Genomic DNA, 18,853 nt, shown 5'->3' with positions numbered 1-18,853 from the left:
GAAATAAGAACTTTGGACCCATCCTGGGAACTGTTAAAGCCTGTTTCAATTTTCATCTTGATTTTCCCTCCCGTTTCCTTCCCGTTTTACCTATGCTAAAACAAAGGTAATCTTAAAAGTTATCTTCTCCTGCAAACAACTAAAATACAAATCATTTCTTTATTGATTTCTGAAATTCCACAATTTATATGTTACTAACTTTTTTTTAAAGAAATATTTCGTTTTGTTTTTTTAATTTATTTATTTATTTATTTATTTATTTTTGGCTGTGTTGGGTCTTCGTTTCTGTGCGAGGGCTTTCTCTAGTTGTGGCAAGCGGGGGCCACTCTTCATCGCGGTGCGCGGGCCTCTCACTATCGCAGCCTCTCTTGTTGCAGAGCACAGGCTCCAGGCACGCAGGCTCAGTAGTTGTGGCTCACGGGCCTAGTTGCTCCACGGCATGTGGGATCTTCCCAGATCAGGGCTCGAACCCATGTCCCCTGCATTGGCAGGCAGATTTTCAACCACTGCGCCACCAGGGAAGCCCTATATGTTACTAACTTTTGACCAACTTTGTCATTTCTTTTTGTCTTTAACACTGCAAATGAACTTTGAATGGGAGCATTCTACCTACATAACATCTGAATCTGAGTCTACCTTGTTTATTTTCTGAGAGACTTGAGATTTGATCCGATCTGAAACCTCAGGTTCCTTAAGGGGAGTGGAGACACTGAAAGGGGGGAGGGTACAGAGAGGAGAAAAGGGTACCCATAGATAAGTGCAATTTCAATTTACAATTTAGCAGTAGCAATTTAATTTGGTTGTTTCTAGCCTTTAACAACACTTTTTGAAAATCAAGGAACTCATGATCTACCATGACAGAAAAAAACCTATTTTTTTCTCTCAGAGGTCATATATAAGTTTTATTTTGTATTATTTGTATAACTCACATGTTAAATTTTAAGGACATAAGAAAATTATGGTAATATGAGGGAGACAAATTCATTAAGAAGTCTTTGAGGTTATTAGCAAAATGCAATATCTTAAGGAAACCAATTCCACACCCCATCAATCAAAAACAACTAGCTGTAAATGTACAGTTTGGGTGTTTAAAAATATATACTTTAATGTATCCACATAAATGCAATTTCCTTGCTAAACAATTAAATGGCAGTAGCTACCAAAGAAATACGAAGATTTCTATTTGCCATGCAAACATTCGAAGCAAATTTCAGACTGAATATTCTCCTATTAAGAGGTCAAGGTTAGTTTAAAAAACTGTTAACTTAATGGGGCCCAGTTTTCTCAGAGGTAAATTGATGGGTGTGGAATGAGTCTCTTCCAGTTTGAAAAGTCAATTAATTTATTTATCATGAAGACGTTGCACTAGTACTTTTATTAACTTTTGTGGTCATTGAAAGTAAGGTAAATTTTACTTAATTGTAAGCATCAGAAAGGTTTTTGAAAACTTTTCAACTTAAGCATACTTGACTGAACTAACAATTCTATTAGAATTCACATTTAAAATAATGCAAACAGAAAAGTAATTTTTCATGTCTTATCAGTACATACATATATGCCAAAAAATAATTAATAACAGTTGTTGTAATATTTGAAATTTTACGAGTAGAATTTGACCCAGCATTTCCGGTTTTAGAGATATAGCCTGTGGTTATATCAGCACACATATACAAGGTTGTTTAATGCACCCATATCTGTTAAAAGTCTATACATATTAAAATAGAATAAAATATCTATTAAAATGGAATGTTTAAGGGTATAATGAGATAGATCTATGAAAGCAGGATGTGCTAATGTAGACAAACCTCCACGACACATTACTAAGTAAGAAGTGTAAGGTGAAAAGTCATATTTACATTGCAATCCCATTTATGTAGATAAAATGATGTGAAAAGGATGTATACACACACACACACACACACACACACACAAACACACACCAGATATATGCCTATATGCTGGCACCTACATAAAAATATAGGAAAATCTATGCACGTAAATGTGTTTCCCTAAGTTGACACAGGTTATTTTTGGGGAAAGAATAGAATTGGTTGTTCTTCAAAGGTTGTTAAGGGTCTAAACAAACGTTGAGCCTTACTTAGGTTTAAAGGCCAGTGCAGCCTTTAGAACAGAGTCAGAGAATGAGAGAAAAAGAAAATTGAATTATACATCAGTTTACAGATACAAAACTCTGAAATAAAATTGTATTTGACCCAAACTGAAAATGTGATAAAAATAATATTCCATTTCAAGTAAAGATTTTTGCAGGAAAAAAATGATAATTGAACCTGACAAAAATTGTCAATATAATCAATCACATTAATAATCTAAAAGAAAAGAATAAAGTGATGATCTCAGATGCAGAAATAACAGTTATAATAGTTGATAAAAAGTAGCCCCTATTTATGTTTTTTAAAAACCTCATAAAAAATAGTAGTGAAAGGTTACAGAATTCTTTGTGGAAAGCAAGAAGTTATGCATTATAATGGCTACTGTGCAGAAGCCAAACAACGAAGAACCAAAACTTATGTAAAATTAGACAAAAGAAGCAAGAAGAAGAACTACAGTGCTTCAGCCTGTGGAACAAAAACTGCATTCATAAAAAGATAGACAAGATGAAAAGGCAGAGGGCTATGTACCAGATGAAGGAACAAGATAAAACCCCAGCAAAACAATTAAATGAAGTGGAGATAGGCAACCTTCCAGAAAAAGAATTCAGAATAATGATAGTGAAGATGATCCAGGACCTCAGAAAAAGAATGGAGGCAAAGTTCGAGAAGATGCAAGAAATGTTTAACAAATACCTAGAAGAATTAAAGAACAAACAAGACAGAGATGAACAATACACTAACAGAAATGAAAACTACACTAGAAGGAATCAATAGCAGAATGACTGAGGCAGAAGAACAGATAAGTGACCTGGAAGACAGAATAGTGGAATTCACTACTGCAGAACAGAATAAAGAAAAAAGAATGAAAAGAAATGAAGACAGCCTAAGAGACCTCTGGGACAGCATTAAATGCAACAACATTTGCATTATAGGAGTCCCAGAAGAAGAAGAGAGACAGAAAGGACCTGAGAAAATATTTGAAGAGATTATAGTCGAAAATTTCCCTAACATGGGAAAGGAAATAGCCACACAAGTCCAGGAAGTGCAGAAGGTCCCATACAGGATAAACCCAAGGAGAAACATGCCAAGACACGTAGTAATCAAATTGGCAAAAATTAAAGACAAAGAAAAATTATTGAAAACAGCAAGGTAAAAATGACAAATAACATACAAGGGAACTCCCATAAGGTTAACAGCTGATTTCTCAGCAGAAACTCTACAGGCCAGAAGGGAGTGACATGATATACTTAAAGTGACAAAAGGGAAGAACCTACAACCAAGATTACTCTACCGGGCAAGGATCTCATTCAGATTCGATGGAGAAATCAAAAGCTTTACAGACAAGCAAAAGCTAAGAGAATTCAGCACCACCAAACCAGCTCTACAAGAAATGTAAACGAACTTCGCTAAGTGGGAAACACAAGAGAAGAAAAGGACCTACAAAAACAAACCCAAAATGATTAAGAAAATGGTCATAGGAACATACATATCGATAACTACCATAAACGTGAATGGATTAAATACTCCAACTGAAAGACACAGGCTTGCTGAATGGATACAAAAACAAGACCCATATACATGCTGTCTACAAGAGACCCACTTCAGACCTAGGGACACATACAGACTGAAAGAGAGGGGATGGAAAGATATTCCATGCAAATGGAAACCAAAAGAAAGCTGGAGTAGCAATACTCATATCAGATAAAATAGACTTTAAAATAAAGAATGTTACAAGAGACAAGGAAGGACACTACGTAATGATCAAGGGATCAATCCAAGAAGATATAACAATTGGAAATATTTATGCACCCAACATAGGAGCACCTCAATACATAAGGTAACTGCCAACAGCTATAAAACAGGAAATCGACAGTAACACAATAATAGTGGGGGAGTTTAACACCTCACGTACACCACTGGACAGATCATCCAAACAGAAAATTAATAAGGAAACACAAACTTTAAATGACACAATAGACCAGATAGATTTAATTGATATATATAGGACATTCCATCCAAAAACCACAGATTATACTTTCTTCTCAAGTGTGCATGGAACATTCTCCAGGATAGATCACATCTTGGGTCACAAATCAAACCTCAGTAAATTTAAGAAAATTGAAATCATATCAAGCATCTTTTCTGACCACAATGCTATGAGATTAGAAATCAATTACAAGGAAACAAACGTAAAGAACACAAACACATGGAGGCTAAACAGTACGTTACTAAATAACCAAGAGATCACTGAAGAAATCACAGAGGAAATCAAAAAATACCTAGAGACAAATGACAATGAAAACACAGCGATCCAAAACCTATGGGATGCAGCAAGGGCAGTTCTAAGAGGGAAGTTTATAGCTATACAAGCCAACCTCAAGAAACAAGACAAATCTCAAATAAACAATCTAACCTTACACCTAAAGGAACTAGAGAAAGAAGAACAAACAAAACCCAAAGTTAGCAGAAGGAAAGAAATCATAAAATCAGAGCAGAAATAGATGAAATAGAAACAAAGAAAACAATAGCAAAGATCAATAAAACTAAAAGCTGGTTGTTTGAGAAGATAAACAAATTGATAAACCTTTAGCCACACTCATCAAGAAAAAGAGGGAGGGGACTCAAATCAATAAAGTTAGAAATGAAAAAGGAGAAGTAACAACAGACACTGCAAAAATACAAAGCATCCTAAGAGACTCCTACAAGCAACTGTATGCCAATAAAATGGACAACCTGGAAGAAATGGACAAATTCTTAGAAAGGTATAACCTTCCAAGACTGAACCAGGAAGAAATAGAAAATATGAACAGACCAATCACAAGTAATGAAATTGAAACTGTGATTAAAAATCTTCCAACAAACAAAAGTCCAGGACCAGATGGCTTCACAGGTGAATTCTATGAAACATTTAGAGAAGAGCTAACACCCATCCTTCTCAAACTCTTCCAAAAAATTGCAGAGGAAGGAAAACTCCCAAACTCGTTCTATGAGGCCACAATCACCCTGATACCAAAACCAGACAAAGATACTACAAAAAAAGAAAATTGCAGACCAATATCACTGATGAATATAGATGCAAAAATCCTCAAGAAAATACTAGCAAACAGAATCCAACAACACATTAAAAGGATCATACAGCATGGTCAAGTGGGATTTATCCCAGAGATGCAAGGGTTCTTCAATATATGCAAATCAATCAATGTGATACACCATATTAACAAATTGAAGAAGAAAAACCATATGATCATCTCAATAGATGCAGAAAAAGCTTTTGACAAAATTTACACCCATTTCTGATAAAAACTCTTCAGAAAGTGGGCATAGAGGGAAGCTACTTCAACATAATAAAGGCCATATACAACAAACCCACAGCAAACATCATTCTCAATGGTGAAAAACTGAAAGCATTTCCTCTAAGATCAGGAACAAGACAAGGATGTCGACTCTCACCACTATTATTCAACATAGTTTTGGAAGTCCTAGCCATGGCAATCAGAGAAGAAAAAGAAATGAAAGGAATACAAATGGGAAAAGAATAAGTAAAACTGTTACTGTTTACAGATGACATGATACTATACATAGAGAATCCTAGCGATGCCACCAGAAAACTACTAGAGCTAATCAGTGAATTTGGTAAAGTTGCAGGATACAAAATTAATGCACAGAAATCTCTTGCATTCCTATACACTAATGATGAAAAATCTGAAAGAGAAATTATGGAAACACTCCCAGTTACCATTGTAATAAAAAGAATAAAATACCTAGGAATAAACCTACCTAGGGAGACAAAAGACCTGTATGCAGAAAACTATAAGACACTGATGAAAGAAATTAAAGATGATACCAACAGGTAGAGAGATATACCATGTTCTTGGATTGGAAGAATCAATATTGTGAAAATGACTATACAACCCAAAGCAATCTACAGATTCAATGCAATCCCTATCAAATTACCAATGGCATTTTTTACGGAACTAGAACAAAAAATCTTAAGAACTGTATGGAGACACAAAAGACCCCGAATAGCCAAAGCAATCTTGAGGGAAAAAAACGGAGCTGGAGGAATCAGACTCCCTGACTTCAGACTGTACTACAAAGCTACAGTAATCAAGACAATATGGTACTGGCACAAAAACAGAACTATAGATCAATGGAAAAAGATAGGAAGCCCAGAGATAAACCCACGCACCTATGGTCAACTAATCTGTGACAAAGGAGGCAAGGATATACAATGGAGAAAAGACAGTCTCTTCAATAAGTGGTGCTGGGAAAACTGGACAGCTACATGTAAAAGAATGAAATTAGAACACTCCCTAACAGCATACACAAAAATAAACTCAGGATGGATTAGAGACCTAAATGTAAGACTGAGCACTATAAAACTCTTAGAGGAAAACATAGGAAGAACACTCTTTGACATAAATCACAGCAAGATATTTTTTTTAAATTAATTAATTAATTAATTAATTTATGGCTGTGTTGGGTCTTTGTTTCTGTGCAAGGGCTTTCTCTAGTTGTGGCAAGCGAGGGCCACTCTTCATCGCGGTGCACGGGCCTCTCACTATCGCAGCCTCTCTCGTTGTGGAGCACAGGCTCCAGACGCGCAGGCTCAGTAATTGTGGCTCACAGGCCCAACTGCCCATGTCCCAACGTCATGTGGGATCTTTCCAGACCAGGGCTCGAACCCATATTCCCTGCATTGGCAGGCAGATTCTCAACCACTGTGCCACCAGGGAAGCCCAGCAAGATATTTTTTGATCCACCTCCAAGAGTAATGGAAATAAAAACAAAAATAAACAAATAGCACCTAATGTAACTTAAAAGGTTTTGCACAGCAAAGGAAACCATAAACAAGATGAAAAGACAACCCTCAGAATGGGAGAAAATATTTGTAAATGAATCATTGGACAAAGGATTAATCTCCAAAATATATAAACATCTCTTGCAGCTCAGTATTAAAAAAACAAACAGCCCAATCCAAAAATGGGCAGAAGACCTAAGTAGACATGTCTGCAAATAAGACATACAGATGGCCAAGTAGCACATGAAAAGCTGCTCAACATCACTAATTATTAGAGAAATGCAAATGAAAACTACAATGAGGTATCACCTCACACCAGTTAGAATGGGCATCATCAGAAAATCTACAAACAACAAATGCTGGAGAGGGTGTGGAGAAAAGGGAACCCTCTTGCACTGTTGGTGGGAATGTAAATTGATACAGCCACTATGGAGAGCAGTATGGAGTTTCCTTAGAGAAGTAAAAATAGAATTACCATATGATCCAGCAATCCCACTACTGGGCATATACGCAGAGAAAACCATCATTCAAAAAGACACATGCACCCCAATGTTCATTGCAACACTGTTTACAATAGCCAGGTCATGGAAGCAACCTAAATGCTCATCGACAGATGAATGGATAAAGAAGATGTGGCACATATGTACAATGGAATATTACTCAGCCATAAAAAGGAACGAAATTGGGTCATTTGTAGAGACGTGGGTGCTTGTAGAGACTGTCATACAGAGTGAAGTAAGAAAGAGAAAAACAAATATCATATATTAATGCATATATGTGGAACCTAGATAATGGTACAGATAAGCGGTTTGCAGAGCAGAAATTGAGTCACAGAAGTAGAGAAAAAACGTATGGACACCAAGCGGGGAAAGCAGCCGGGGGTGGGGGTGGTGGTATGATGAACTGGGTGATTGGGATTGACATGTGTACACTGATGTGTATAAAATGGATGACTAATAAGAAAATAAATAAATAAATAAATAAACATTAAAAAAAATTATGTAAAATTAGCAAAATAGACAAGCATGAAAGAGACTTATTCCCTAAGACCTTTTATGTGAAAATGCCATACACACCAACCACAGCAGTAATGTTTTTCAAGGCTATATGCATCTATTTGTATGTCAGGTGTTTCAAAGGGCATAAAATAAGTATATTAGAGTCCAGTGGGCGAGAGGGGAATAACATTGAGAACGTGGGTTGGAGGAGGCAAATAAGAAAATAAACAAAACAAAACAAAAAGGAACTCCGCCTTGACCAATGATGATATAATGTTATGAGGTGACAAGTATGATCAAAGAGATTCTCTATACTATTCTACAATAAATAAGGTAAAAAAGTAACATATATCCTGTACCCAGCCCAGGCCTCCAGCAAAATCTGTGAAAGCTTTTCCTTTTTGGACTAGTGTGGCAAGAGTTCAAAAGCAAGGACATAGCACAGGCCATGCACATAACGCCTACATTCCTGTTGGACCACTTACCACTTCTGAGACTGCAAGAAAATCACATAGCCACACTACATCTTAGATTTCTTAGTCTGAAAAATAAGACAATAATATTTACTTCTCTGGGTTTTGTGCAGATTCAATGAGGCGATATATGACCAAGGAATAGTATGAAAGTCTGGCATGTAGTAAGTGTTTTAACAAATAGTACTCAGCCATAAAAAAGAATGAAATACTGCCATTTGAAATGAATACCAACTGAATGAAATACTGTCCAGCAACATGGATAGACCTAGAGATTATCATACTAAGTGAAGTAAGCCAGACAGAGAAAGACAAATATTATATGATATCACTTACATGTGGAATCTAAAAAAAAAAAAAAAAGGATACAGATGAACTTATTTACAAAACAGAAAGAGACTCACAGACATAGAAAAAAATGTATGGTTATCAAAAGGGAGGGAATAAATTAGGAGGTTGGGATTAACATAGACACACTACTATATATAAAATAGATAATCAACAAGGACCTACGGTATAGCCAGGGAATTATTCTCATTATTTTGTAGTAACCTATAAGGGAAAAGAATCTGAAAAAGAATATATATGTGTGTGTGTGTGTATAACTGAATCACCATGCTGTATACCTGAAACTAACACAACATTGTAAATCAACTATACTTTAATTTTTAAAAATTCAATTAAATTAAAAAAGAAAACATTCTCTTTCCTCTAACTCCACAACCCCCTAGTGATTTCATAGTTAATATACATCCTGTTGGAAGGAATTCTTAGGAAGGACTGTACCTACTATGTAAATTGTTAATTCCCTTTATACTTACTGAAATCTTCCATTCTTCAGCCCTAGCTCTAAACAGTAAAACCTGTGATAAAGCTACTTAGGATGACTAAGGAACCCATCAAAAAGAGGAGGAAAAAGCAGAAATACTATAAGTGAAGAATTGCACATTAGCTTGTTCAGTCTGCATAACCTCATAAGTAATGTTTGATGAAACCATTAGTTCTGTCATAAAAAAAGGCTGATAAATGTTGATGCAACTTCATTTTAGCCTTGCAGACTTAGTGAGTATATTATTATCTATATATTTGTTATAATTAACGATGGTACTTGCTCTTTTCTTCCATAATTGGAGCATTTATTGAGAGATTTCCCACTGTTTGACTGATGCGCTTCACCCTCTATACTTTTTCCCTGCTGTGTCCCCACAGTTATGATGCTCAAAATTTATAGAGTTTACATTCTTCTTGCTGCTGTTTTACATTTCTACTTACTGTTTATTCATAGGATAAGGATAAGAGAGTTCTGTGTTAGAGGGAGATTTTATATAGACAATTAGCAATGCTAAGAACAACCACTTATCTTTTGGTAACATTGATGAATTCCAACAAGGCGTATGTAATACTGCTTAACATCACAAATGGGCCTCCTTTATAAGGAGTGTTGACTGCATGATAACAGTTGAAGGAATGTTTCATCAGGAGACAGTTCAAAGTTTATGAGGCTTGGGTTATGTGCATATTCCCTGACAGTCTGTTTGTTAATCACTCAGAATATTGAATTCCACTGTTGGGACTCTGGTGGGTATTTTGGATTTAGAATATGTAGAGTAGAACAGACCTGGACTTAGATCCTCTCTTTTTTTTTTTTTTATTCACTGCCAAGACTAAGTGAAACTTAAGATTTGTTTAGGCTGGACTATTACAGTTACAGCGTAACATGGTACCTGGTGTGTCTTAGGAAATAGAGGCGTCATGCAAACAGTTGTCATGAGTTTATTTTCTCCTTCAATGCCTGATGAGAAAATGTGCTGTCAGTTAAACAACTGCAGTGGGAATAAGGTCATTCAAGAAGTCTTCAAACCTAGGCTACAGGTATTTAATTTAAAAGCAAACCGTCTGTTTGGAGAGTTAGTGTGTCCTTCTGACAAGAAATATCATTAAAGCAGAGTGATAAAGCATAGTTAGTGACTTAGGGGTTTTAAAATCATTTTCCTTTAAAAGCTAATTGAAAAACAATTGTTGAATCTCCGTGCTTAACATCAGGTCCTTTTACAGTGTTTTACTAGGAACAGACAGTTTGTTATCATTCCACCTGAGGGCAGGCAGGAAAAATAAAGCTGAGTTTAATTCACACCATTCCCTTTTGCTTTGTTAGATCTGATGAGAGGCTTGTCAGCTATTCAGGTTTCACTTGTCAATATAAAGTGGCACTTCTGGACTACTGACCAATCTCAGGGTGTTGTTTGGTTGGTCGGTGAGTTGGTTGGTTGATTGGTTTTGCTTATTTTCCCCCACTGTCTAGATTTTTACATATGACTTAATTGTAAACTTGTAAGCACAGATGAATATGGAAGAATTTGAAATGCCTTAAGTTTCTTGTTTTTATAACAGTGATGCTTTATTTTTATTTTTTAAAATAAAAAATTGTTTTAAGTTTCTTTCAGGGCCCTTCTTTTTCCTGGTTCCTATAGGTAACTGGATATGATTTTTTTTTAAAGTCACATTTGATTTATAATCTAGTACTATTAAAGTTAGAAGGACCCTAGATATTAGTCAAAGTCTTACATTTTACAAATGAGGAATCAAATCAGACTCCCAGAGAAAGGAAATGACTTACCTGGGGCACTACAGCTGCCTAGTGGCAGGTCGACATCCAGAATCTGGTCTCTTGACTTGCCAAAGAATTCTTTTTCCTCTCCATCAACCCCCTTTGTTCTATTCCCAACTTATACAGTGACATTTGAGCAGATCCTAACAACAAGCCCTTCGTGTGGACGTCATTTCCCGAACTTGGTGGTTGATGACTTCAAGTGTTTGACAGTGCATATGACAATATAATTTATCCTGTGACTGCACAGATGACATCCTGCGAATACTACTTGATGCCTCCATAAAATCATCCCTGAAAGGATTGTAGCTGTCTCTGGATCCACGGCTTCCAGAGTCTTCCTTTGAAATATACCTAAAAATGTCTTTCTCACTGTTAAAGACAAATGCCAGATATGGTAACACAGTTACAATTGCTAATTATAATGTCAGTGTGATCCTTTATTTTCTCTCATCACTGTGCTTATCTATATATCCTGTTTTGCTATTCTAGGTTTGTGTGCTGGAGAGGCAAATATTTGACTTCCTTGGATATCAGTGGGCACCTATCCTGGCAAATTTTGTACATATTATTATCGTCATTCTTGGTTTGTTTGGAACTATTCAATATAGACCTCGTTACATAACAGGAGTAAGTACCCTTCCTGCTTTTTATTATTGAAATAGAGAAAAATATGCAAACTACAAATGTCTTGAAAAATTTTATGTATATCCTTTGCTTAAAGCACCATGTGTTTGTTTATATAGTTTCAGATTATATCTACAGTAATTAAAAATGTCAAGCTTAAAACACTTGGCAGTGAATGGAATCAAATTGTATTTTCATAAATTGTACTTTCAGCCAGTATTCTCTTGTAATTACAAGCAGGACAGTGCTGCTATATGTACGAATTGTAAAGTCATGGTTTCTGATTTAACAGATTTTAATGGGACTTCTTCCCATTTTAAATAATTATATTTTATGAATTGAATAAAGGTAGTTTAAAATTAATACAAATGAACATATAGTATTGATGGGAAAATGTTAATACATATTAGGGTTAATATTTGACATACTTGAAAGCCAGAATAGTCTGGAACATGGTCTCTGTGTTCTCCATAATTCTCTTTTTGGCTCAGAGGACGTATTTTGCATTCCCACTCAAGTTAAACGTACTTAACATAAAAGTGAAATGCAACTGTGTTGCAGTTGCTATGGGAACCATAACTTAAGATTTTTTACTCTTGTATGTGCCTCAGATCTCAGCTATAGCTCTTCATTAATGTCGATTTTTTTAGTGTCATCCATTTTTTTCTATTTCTTCTGTTTTTGACAAAGCAAAAATCCATAGGCATTTATTTTAAGTTATAAAGCAAAAGTTTGGTAAAGGCATTTATATAAGACAGTGTAGCTAAAGATCTGCCTTATTCAACACAAACCAGCAGGCCTTCTCGGGTTTCACGAAAGCCTCCTTAACATAAAAGATGCCCTCCTATGACCTGTTCTCTCTCTGTCATCTGGGGCCCAGATAAAGCTCATTGGCACTGAAACAGGCAATGTGGTGGCAGCTGGGATCAAGATATCCACTGTCTGGCTAAGGCTGAGTCAGAAGCCCATAGTCTTCTCCTCTGGGAACATACCCAGAAATGAGTGTATGTCACCTCTAAGGGTGTGTTTCCTGTAAATCTTGTAATACTTTTCACAAGATTACAAGTAGGATGTGTTCTGTTGCAGAGTGAAGTTTCTCAACGCATAAGATATGAGAGTAGTGTTTACTTTCTTTTATAAATTGTAACTTGATCCAATATAAGGAAGGTGGTACAGTGCTCGGGAGTGGGTTTTCTGAAGTCATAATTCCAGGGTTGAAATCTTTCATCTACCAATTTCTGTGTGACTTTGGACAGCATAACCTGACCAATCCTTAGATTTTTTACATTAAAAATGAAAGCAATAGTTATAGCGACTCATATGCTTCAGTTGATACATTATAAGCCATCATGTGAAAGATTCTCAATTTAACTTTCCTCTTTCATTAGACTTTGAGGCTTCTCCATGATTTTATTCTAATAAATAATGTTGCTCTGAGTATCATCATATAAATATGTCATCTCTTTTTGTGATAAAGTTCCTGGAATGAAAATCTAGGTGTGGATCAAAATGTTTGAACAGTTTAAAAGGTTTTTTTGTGTTTGTTTTTGGGTTTTTTTTGAGGAGTAAGTGGGATATTCTATAAATGATCTCGGCACAATGCTTGGTATTTAAAAAGTGCTCAGTAAATGTTAGCTATAATATTTTTATGCTTATTATCATTTGAAAATAATACTGAACTGTATATACTAGAAATAGGCTGATAGGCAATTTAAAATAGAGCACGGTGTTGTAAGCTATTGGTTGAACTCTTTCCGCCACTTTTATTTTAAGCTGCTACAACTCTTAAATTTTTTTGTGTGATATTTCTGTGTACCAAATTATAATCCCATCCCGAAACCACTAGGTGGCATTCTGGGGTGGGGGGGGGGGCTCCGGGGAGCTCTGGTTCTTTATGTCTCAGTGCAGAAAGAATTCAGCCAGAGGCAAATTGATAAATAAGAAGTGATTTATTAGAATGGGAGACTTGTGACACTTACAAGCAAGTGGCCGAGAGGGTGCCACGCCGAGAACTTAGTGGGCTACAGTTTTATAATCAAAGGAAAAGTAGGGAGGGAGAAGACCACCTTCTTCCTCATTCTCGAGTAGATGGCAAGCTTCTATCATCAACTCCTCCTCCATGTTGTGTGGGGGAGTTTTCTTGTCCCTACCTGGTCAAGCCAGGACTGTCAGTGGTGCAATGGAAATGAGCAAAAAAGGTGGTAACATATGCTAAAAATGGGAAATCATCTTGGGTTTTAGTATAATGTTACCTTTTCTTTATATTTTTGTTTTTAGTGAGTGCAGAGGAGCGTGTCCTAGGAATCATTAACCTACTGAGCTCACTGGGCGGGATGTGGGTCTCATGCCACCATTGTTTATTGTTTGGGGGCATGTCTCATGCTTCTATTGCATGGTTTTGTTGCTAAGCAAGCCTCCATGGTTTTGTGGTTAAGCAAACCTGCTTTCTTGAATGATCATTAACTTATGGGGGTCTCCCATACTTTTTTCTCTACTTACAATCCCCTAGTGGGATTAACTGTTTAATCACCTACTTTGTCCCTTTATTCGGTCCCTATCAATCCTCTTAAATAAAATACATACCCACTAGAGAGAGTGTCCTGTGTTTTCAAGACAGGACACTCTCTCTAGTATTACATAAGAGTAAGGATACTGTGGGACACATTTAAGATGTAGAACTTTTATATAATTGAAAGGATCTCTGAAATCTTTCTGAGGTCTTAACACTGTGTCTTAGCGCTACATCTTTGATTTGATCTTGTCTTGCAGACAGAATCCTTAATCTGTTCTTTTTCTTGAAACAGTGTCTTACTTGGAAAATCTTTTGCCAGCTGGAGATGCTGTAAATGTGAAACTTTTATTTTCCAACCCAGAAAGTCTTGAGTTAGCAATATATCCTCTAAATTCTACTTGAAAACTGAATTGTTCTTTCTTTAGCTCATCTCTCTTATACCATGTTATGTATGGCTAAAAGATTACAAATAACACTGTCAACTGTTTGCTTGGATATCCCTTTAGCCAGATCCACAAGTTTATAGGTATATTTTCTATCTTCAAAATTATTGCAGGCAATAGTTAAGCTTATTGTTCCAATAATAATTATCATGAGTCCTCTTTTCTCCAGTCCTCAAAAACAATTTCTTTACTGTTTTTCCTGTTTTCACTGATTCTTCTCACTGCCCTTCTGGTCTTCAGCTGCCACCTTGTCTCAAAATTAATGCTGTGTGTTTTAGGTTTGTGTTACAGTACCACTCAATTTCTGTTCTAGTTATCTATTTCTCTGTAATTTCTGTATAACAAACCATTTCTGTATACCAAATTCATGGAATCTAGTGGCATGATGTCGTGTTGAAGGTCAAAAGTTGATTCAGGAAAATAGAGAATTTGCCATAAAAATGGAGTCAAAAATTTTCAGTTTGCCTAAAGATGATAAAAGAAATTTTTATTTTTTGGCTGTGTTGGATCTTCGTTGCTGCGCGAGAGCTTTCTCTAGTTGCGGCGAGCAGGGGCTACTCTTCATTGCAGTGCACAGGCTGCTCACTGTGGTGGCTTCTCTTGTTGTGGTTGTGGAGCATGGGCTCTAGGCACGTGGGCTTCCGTAGTTGTGGCGTGTGGGATCAGTAGTTGTGGCACACAGTCTCTAGAGCGCAGGCTCAGTAGTTGCAGCGCACAGGTTTAGTTGCTCCGTGGCATGTGGGATCTTCCTGGACCAGGGCTCGAACCCATGTCCCCTGCATTGGCAGGAGCATTCTTAACCACTGTACCACCAGGGCAGTCTGATAAAAGGAATTTTAATTAAAAGAAACTTGAATGGAATCATAGATGACAGAAATTCTGGTCAGTGAAGGATCTGGGTTTAGCAGGAAGATGCATCATTGGAGACAAGCTGTAACTAACAACACTGTACTGCTGCAGTTAAGAAATTTCCATAAGCTCTCTGTACTCTGGAGACTTAAATATTAACCATGAAATTTCTTTTCCTCTCCCCTAAGAATGTAAGCCTTTATGATTTCTATATTTGCCATTTTATATTGAAATAGAAAACAATTTAGTATAAAAATAGAGATAAGCACTTTCATAATTTCACAAGTGAAACTTATTGATGTTTTTGCACATTTCCTTCACCTATGTGCAACTGAAATGTATCTGATTATGCTACATCTCGTGTATTAATTTTTTAATTTAATGTGACATCAATTTTGGAATTCATATGGCTATTTCATTGTTCATTTAACCTTTTACACTATTATTATATATTATACTATGAAACATAATATATACTGTATCTTATGGTATGTTATATATTATTATATATTATACTATTTTCATGTTTTTATGATACATATTTCCCTATAATCATCTCCATAAAAAAATACCCTCATCTTCATTTCTGATTTCATTCCTTAGGAGAAATACCTAGATATAACTAAATAATATGAACAATTTTAAGTCTTTTGGTATATAATTGATAATTACCAATCCAAAATCCTTTTATTGAATTATCCTACCACCAATGTACAGCAGAGTGTATTTCTCTGCCCTCTTGCTAACCCTGAATATTATCTGTTCTCATATTTTTTAATCTACTAGGAGAAAAAGTGTCATTTTTTATTGCATTTCTTATTTTACTGAGTTGGGCTTTTTCATATATTCATTAACCATTTTTATTTCCTTTTTGAGGGACTGTCATTTTGTGTTTGCTCATTTTTTTCCATGGAGTCTTAGTGTTTATCATAACAATTTTTATATTTGGATCACATAGTAAAGTTATTTACCCTTTAAATATCAATTTCATTTTGATTTTTATTACTTTTCTCTTATTAAAATTAACTCCCTTTCCCTTCGTGGTATCTTCTATTGCTTTAAATTTCATTTTGAAAAGTGTAATGATGTCTTCATTATCCTTAGGGCTAATTTTGCTAAAACAAAAAGGCATATGCCCTGAAATAGAGTCTAAGGTAAAAGTATCCCTTTCCACATTTGCTATTTGTAGAGTTTCAGTTTATTGATGGGACATTTTATTCTGTTTAATTGAAAACTACCCCCCCCTCAAAAAAAAGCATGTGGACATCCTCTGAAACACTGAGCACAGTAGCAACCAATAAAATTTAAAGAGCACTGGTAATGAGTTTTTTCCTCTACTAGTCTTCTATTTCATAAGAGCAAAGAAGAAAAATTTTTAAATTTAAAACAGTTAATTAGGACAAGAACTCGTTAGTACCCTTTGAGGGCCTCTGTCATTTCAAAGAATATAATATGTTGAAGTAAAATTAAATAGCTGCTTTCAATTCCAAGCAAAGGAAATCTGAAGCAAGAATCCATAGAAATTATCTGTACTGTATAATTCTCTATAGCATCGAGAGTCCCAAAGAAAAGGCCAGATTAATTCTGGTGGAATAATTCATACATAAATACATACAAATGGCTCCCATGAAAGAATTACCTTATGTCATAAATGGAATTGCCAAATGCATCTTCATTTGGGCTAAAGACGCTGGCAAGCAGAACATGATTTGAGATATCCAGTGGTTATTAGTTAATGACCAAAAATGTTAATGAGTTGTACTGCTTTAAACTGTCTAAAATAATCTGAGGTGTGTGTAGGTTCCTACCTGGTGAAGGCACAGCAATTTGTTTGGTGATATTGCCACAAGACATGTTGCCATAACTCTCAATTTTTTTTTCCCCTCCCTCCATTCCTTCCTCACTCCCTTCCTTCTTTCCTTCCTTTCTTCCTTCCTTCTTTCCTTTTGTCCTTCTCCTTCCTTCCTTCCCTCCCTCCCTTGCTTTGTTTCTCTCTATTTAACCAAGTTATTTTTGAAAGAAAAAAGAATAATTTATAGAGCTTGGAACCACTGGCTTGGTCGATGAAACTCATCCCAAAACTAGAAATAAATTCAAAATAGCTAAAAATCCATTACTCAGATTTCATAAAAACAGAGAAAAGGACAGCATACCAAAATCACAGTAATATTTATAAGAATCATGTTTCTTTTTTTCTTACCACTTCCATTACTATCCACAGATTCTACTAGACACCTTCCTCTACAAATCCTACAGAACTCACAATAACTTTATAAAATTTTTGTTCAAACTCATATGACTAGGAAATAGCACAGTCAGGATGTGGACCCATGCTCTTAACCAAACCCCTGCTCTTAACCACTGTACTGAACTGTCTTTTAGGTGCACAGCTCAGAGGGCCACAATTTATCTGACAAATGAAAACAGGTTTTGTTAAGTTATTGGCAAGTCCAAAATCCATCATGACATTTGCAGTTTGAAGATCATTTAGATTTTAAATTGTGCTCTGCCATCCCTGTATGAAGGATTATGTTTTTAGCTCTGTATTTAGTGAGGAAATGACCTTATATCTCAAGAATTAAGAACACAAAACCTTCAACGATGGATATTTTTGCAGAAGAACAATATCATAGGGAATTCTTAAGTTCCAGAAATAGTGAATTAGAATGGTATTTAAAAACATTTTCTTATGACAATCAGCATTTTAATAATGGTAAGTCATATGTATGCATATGTACATATGCATATATAACATAATTTACATCTAATATATATAAATTATATATATATTATATATATAATATTTAATATATATAATTATGTATAATATATATATATTAATTAAGAACAAAAGTATCTCTTTCCACATTTATTTGCAAAGAGCTTCAAATAACTGATGGGAGAGTTTGTTTCTATGTAACTGAAAAAACACCCATATTATATACCAAAAATATGTATGTATGTATGTATATTATTGTACCTATTGCAGAGTTTTTCCATGAAAAACTACAATAGCTAATCCAAAATTAAATGAGTGGGAAAAATTGGGATTGGCTTCCTGTTTTGTTACCGAAAAATCAAGAGATTAAAATAACGTGGTTAAAGCTAATTTCAGGAAGCAGGGCTGTGATGGTTAGAAAGAAAAGCCATTGTTCGTGAATCTTCATTCCTTGGGTTTTAAAAATAATGAACTATTAGACTGTCATTAGACCCCTACTCATTCTTCCAAAATAATGAAGAATTGAATACTACTTTTAGTTTGCATATTAAAGTTTTAGATGGATGATTTCAGATTGTTGCTGAGCACTAAACTTTTGTTCCTCAATTTGGGCCACTCTTTTTTGGTTTTTTGTTTGTTTTTCTACAATTATTTTTTTAAAGTATTAATATGTGCTTGTCAATGAGTATTGCTTTGTGAATTGACACACATC

At 35.4% G+C, this 18,853-nt stretch overlaps 1 protein-coding gene across 4 annotated transcripts in view; it reads left to right on the top strand.

The window, feature by feature from the left end:
• The window catches only part of NKAIN2 (sodium/potassium transporting ATPase interacting 2), a 994,258-nt gene that overhangs the window by 462,861 nt on the left and 512,544 nt on the right, over window positions 1–18,853 (top strand). For all 4 annotated transcript variants that reach the window (XR_451808.2, XR_009005207.1, XM_057527951.1 and 1 more), the window contains one exon: window positions 11,484–11,621. Coding sequence is in view for 2 of the 4 variants with exons in the window: in XM_057527951.1 (XP_057383934.1) it covers window positions 11,484–11,621 (138 nt within the window). In the remaining 2 variants the exon portion in view is untranslated. The remainder of the gene's footprint in view (window positions 1–11,483; window positions 11,622–18,853) is intronic.

The sequence above is a fragment of the Balaenoptera acutorostrata genome, chromosome 14, assembly GCF_949987535.1.
Source record: "Balaenoptera acutorostrata chromosome 14, mBalAcu1.1, whole genome shotgun sequence".
In the NCBI taxonomy this organism is placed as follows: domain Eukaryota; kingdom Metazoa; phylum Chordata; class Mammalia; order Artiodactyla; family Balaenopteridae; genus Balaenoptera; species Balaenoptera acutorostrata.
This window is presented reverse-complemented; position numbering and strand designations above follow the sequence as displayed.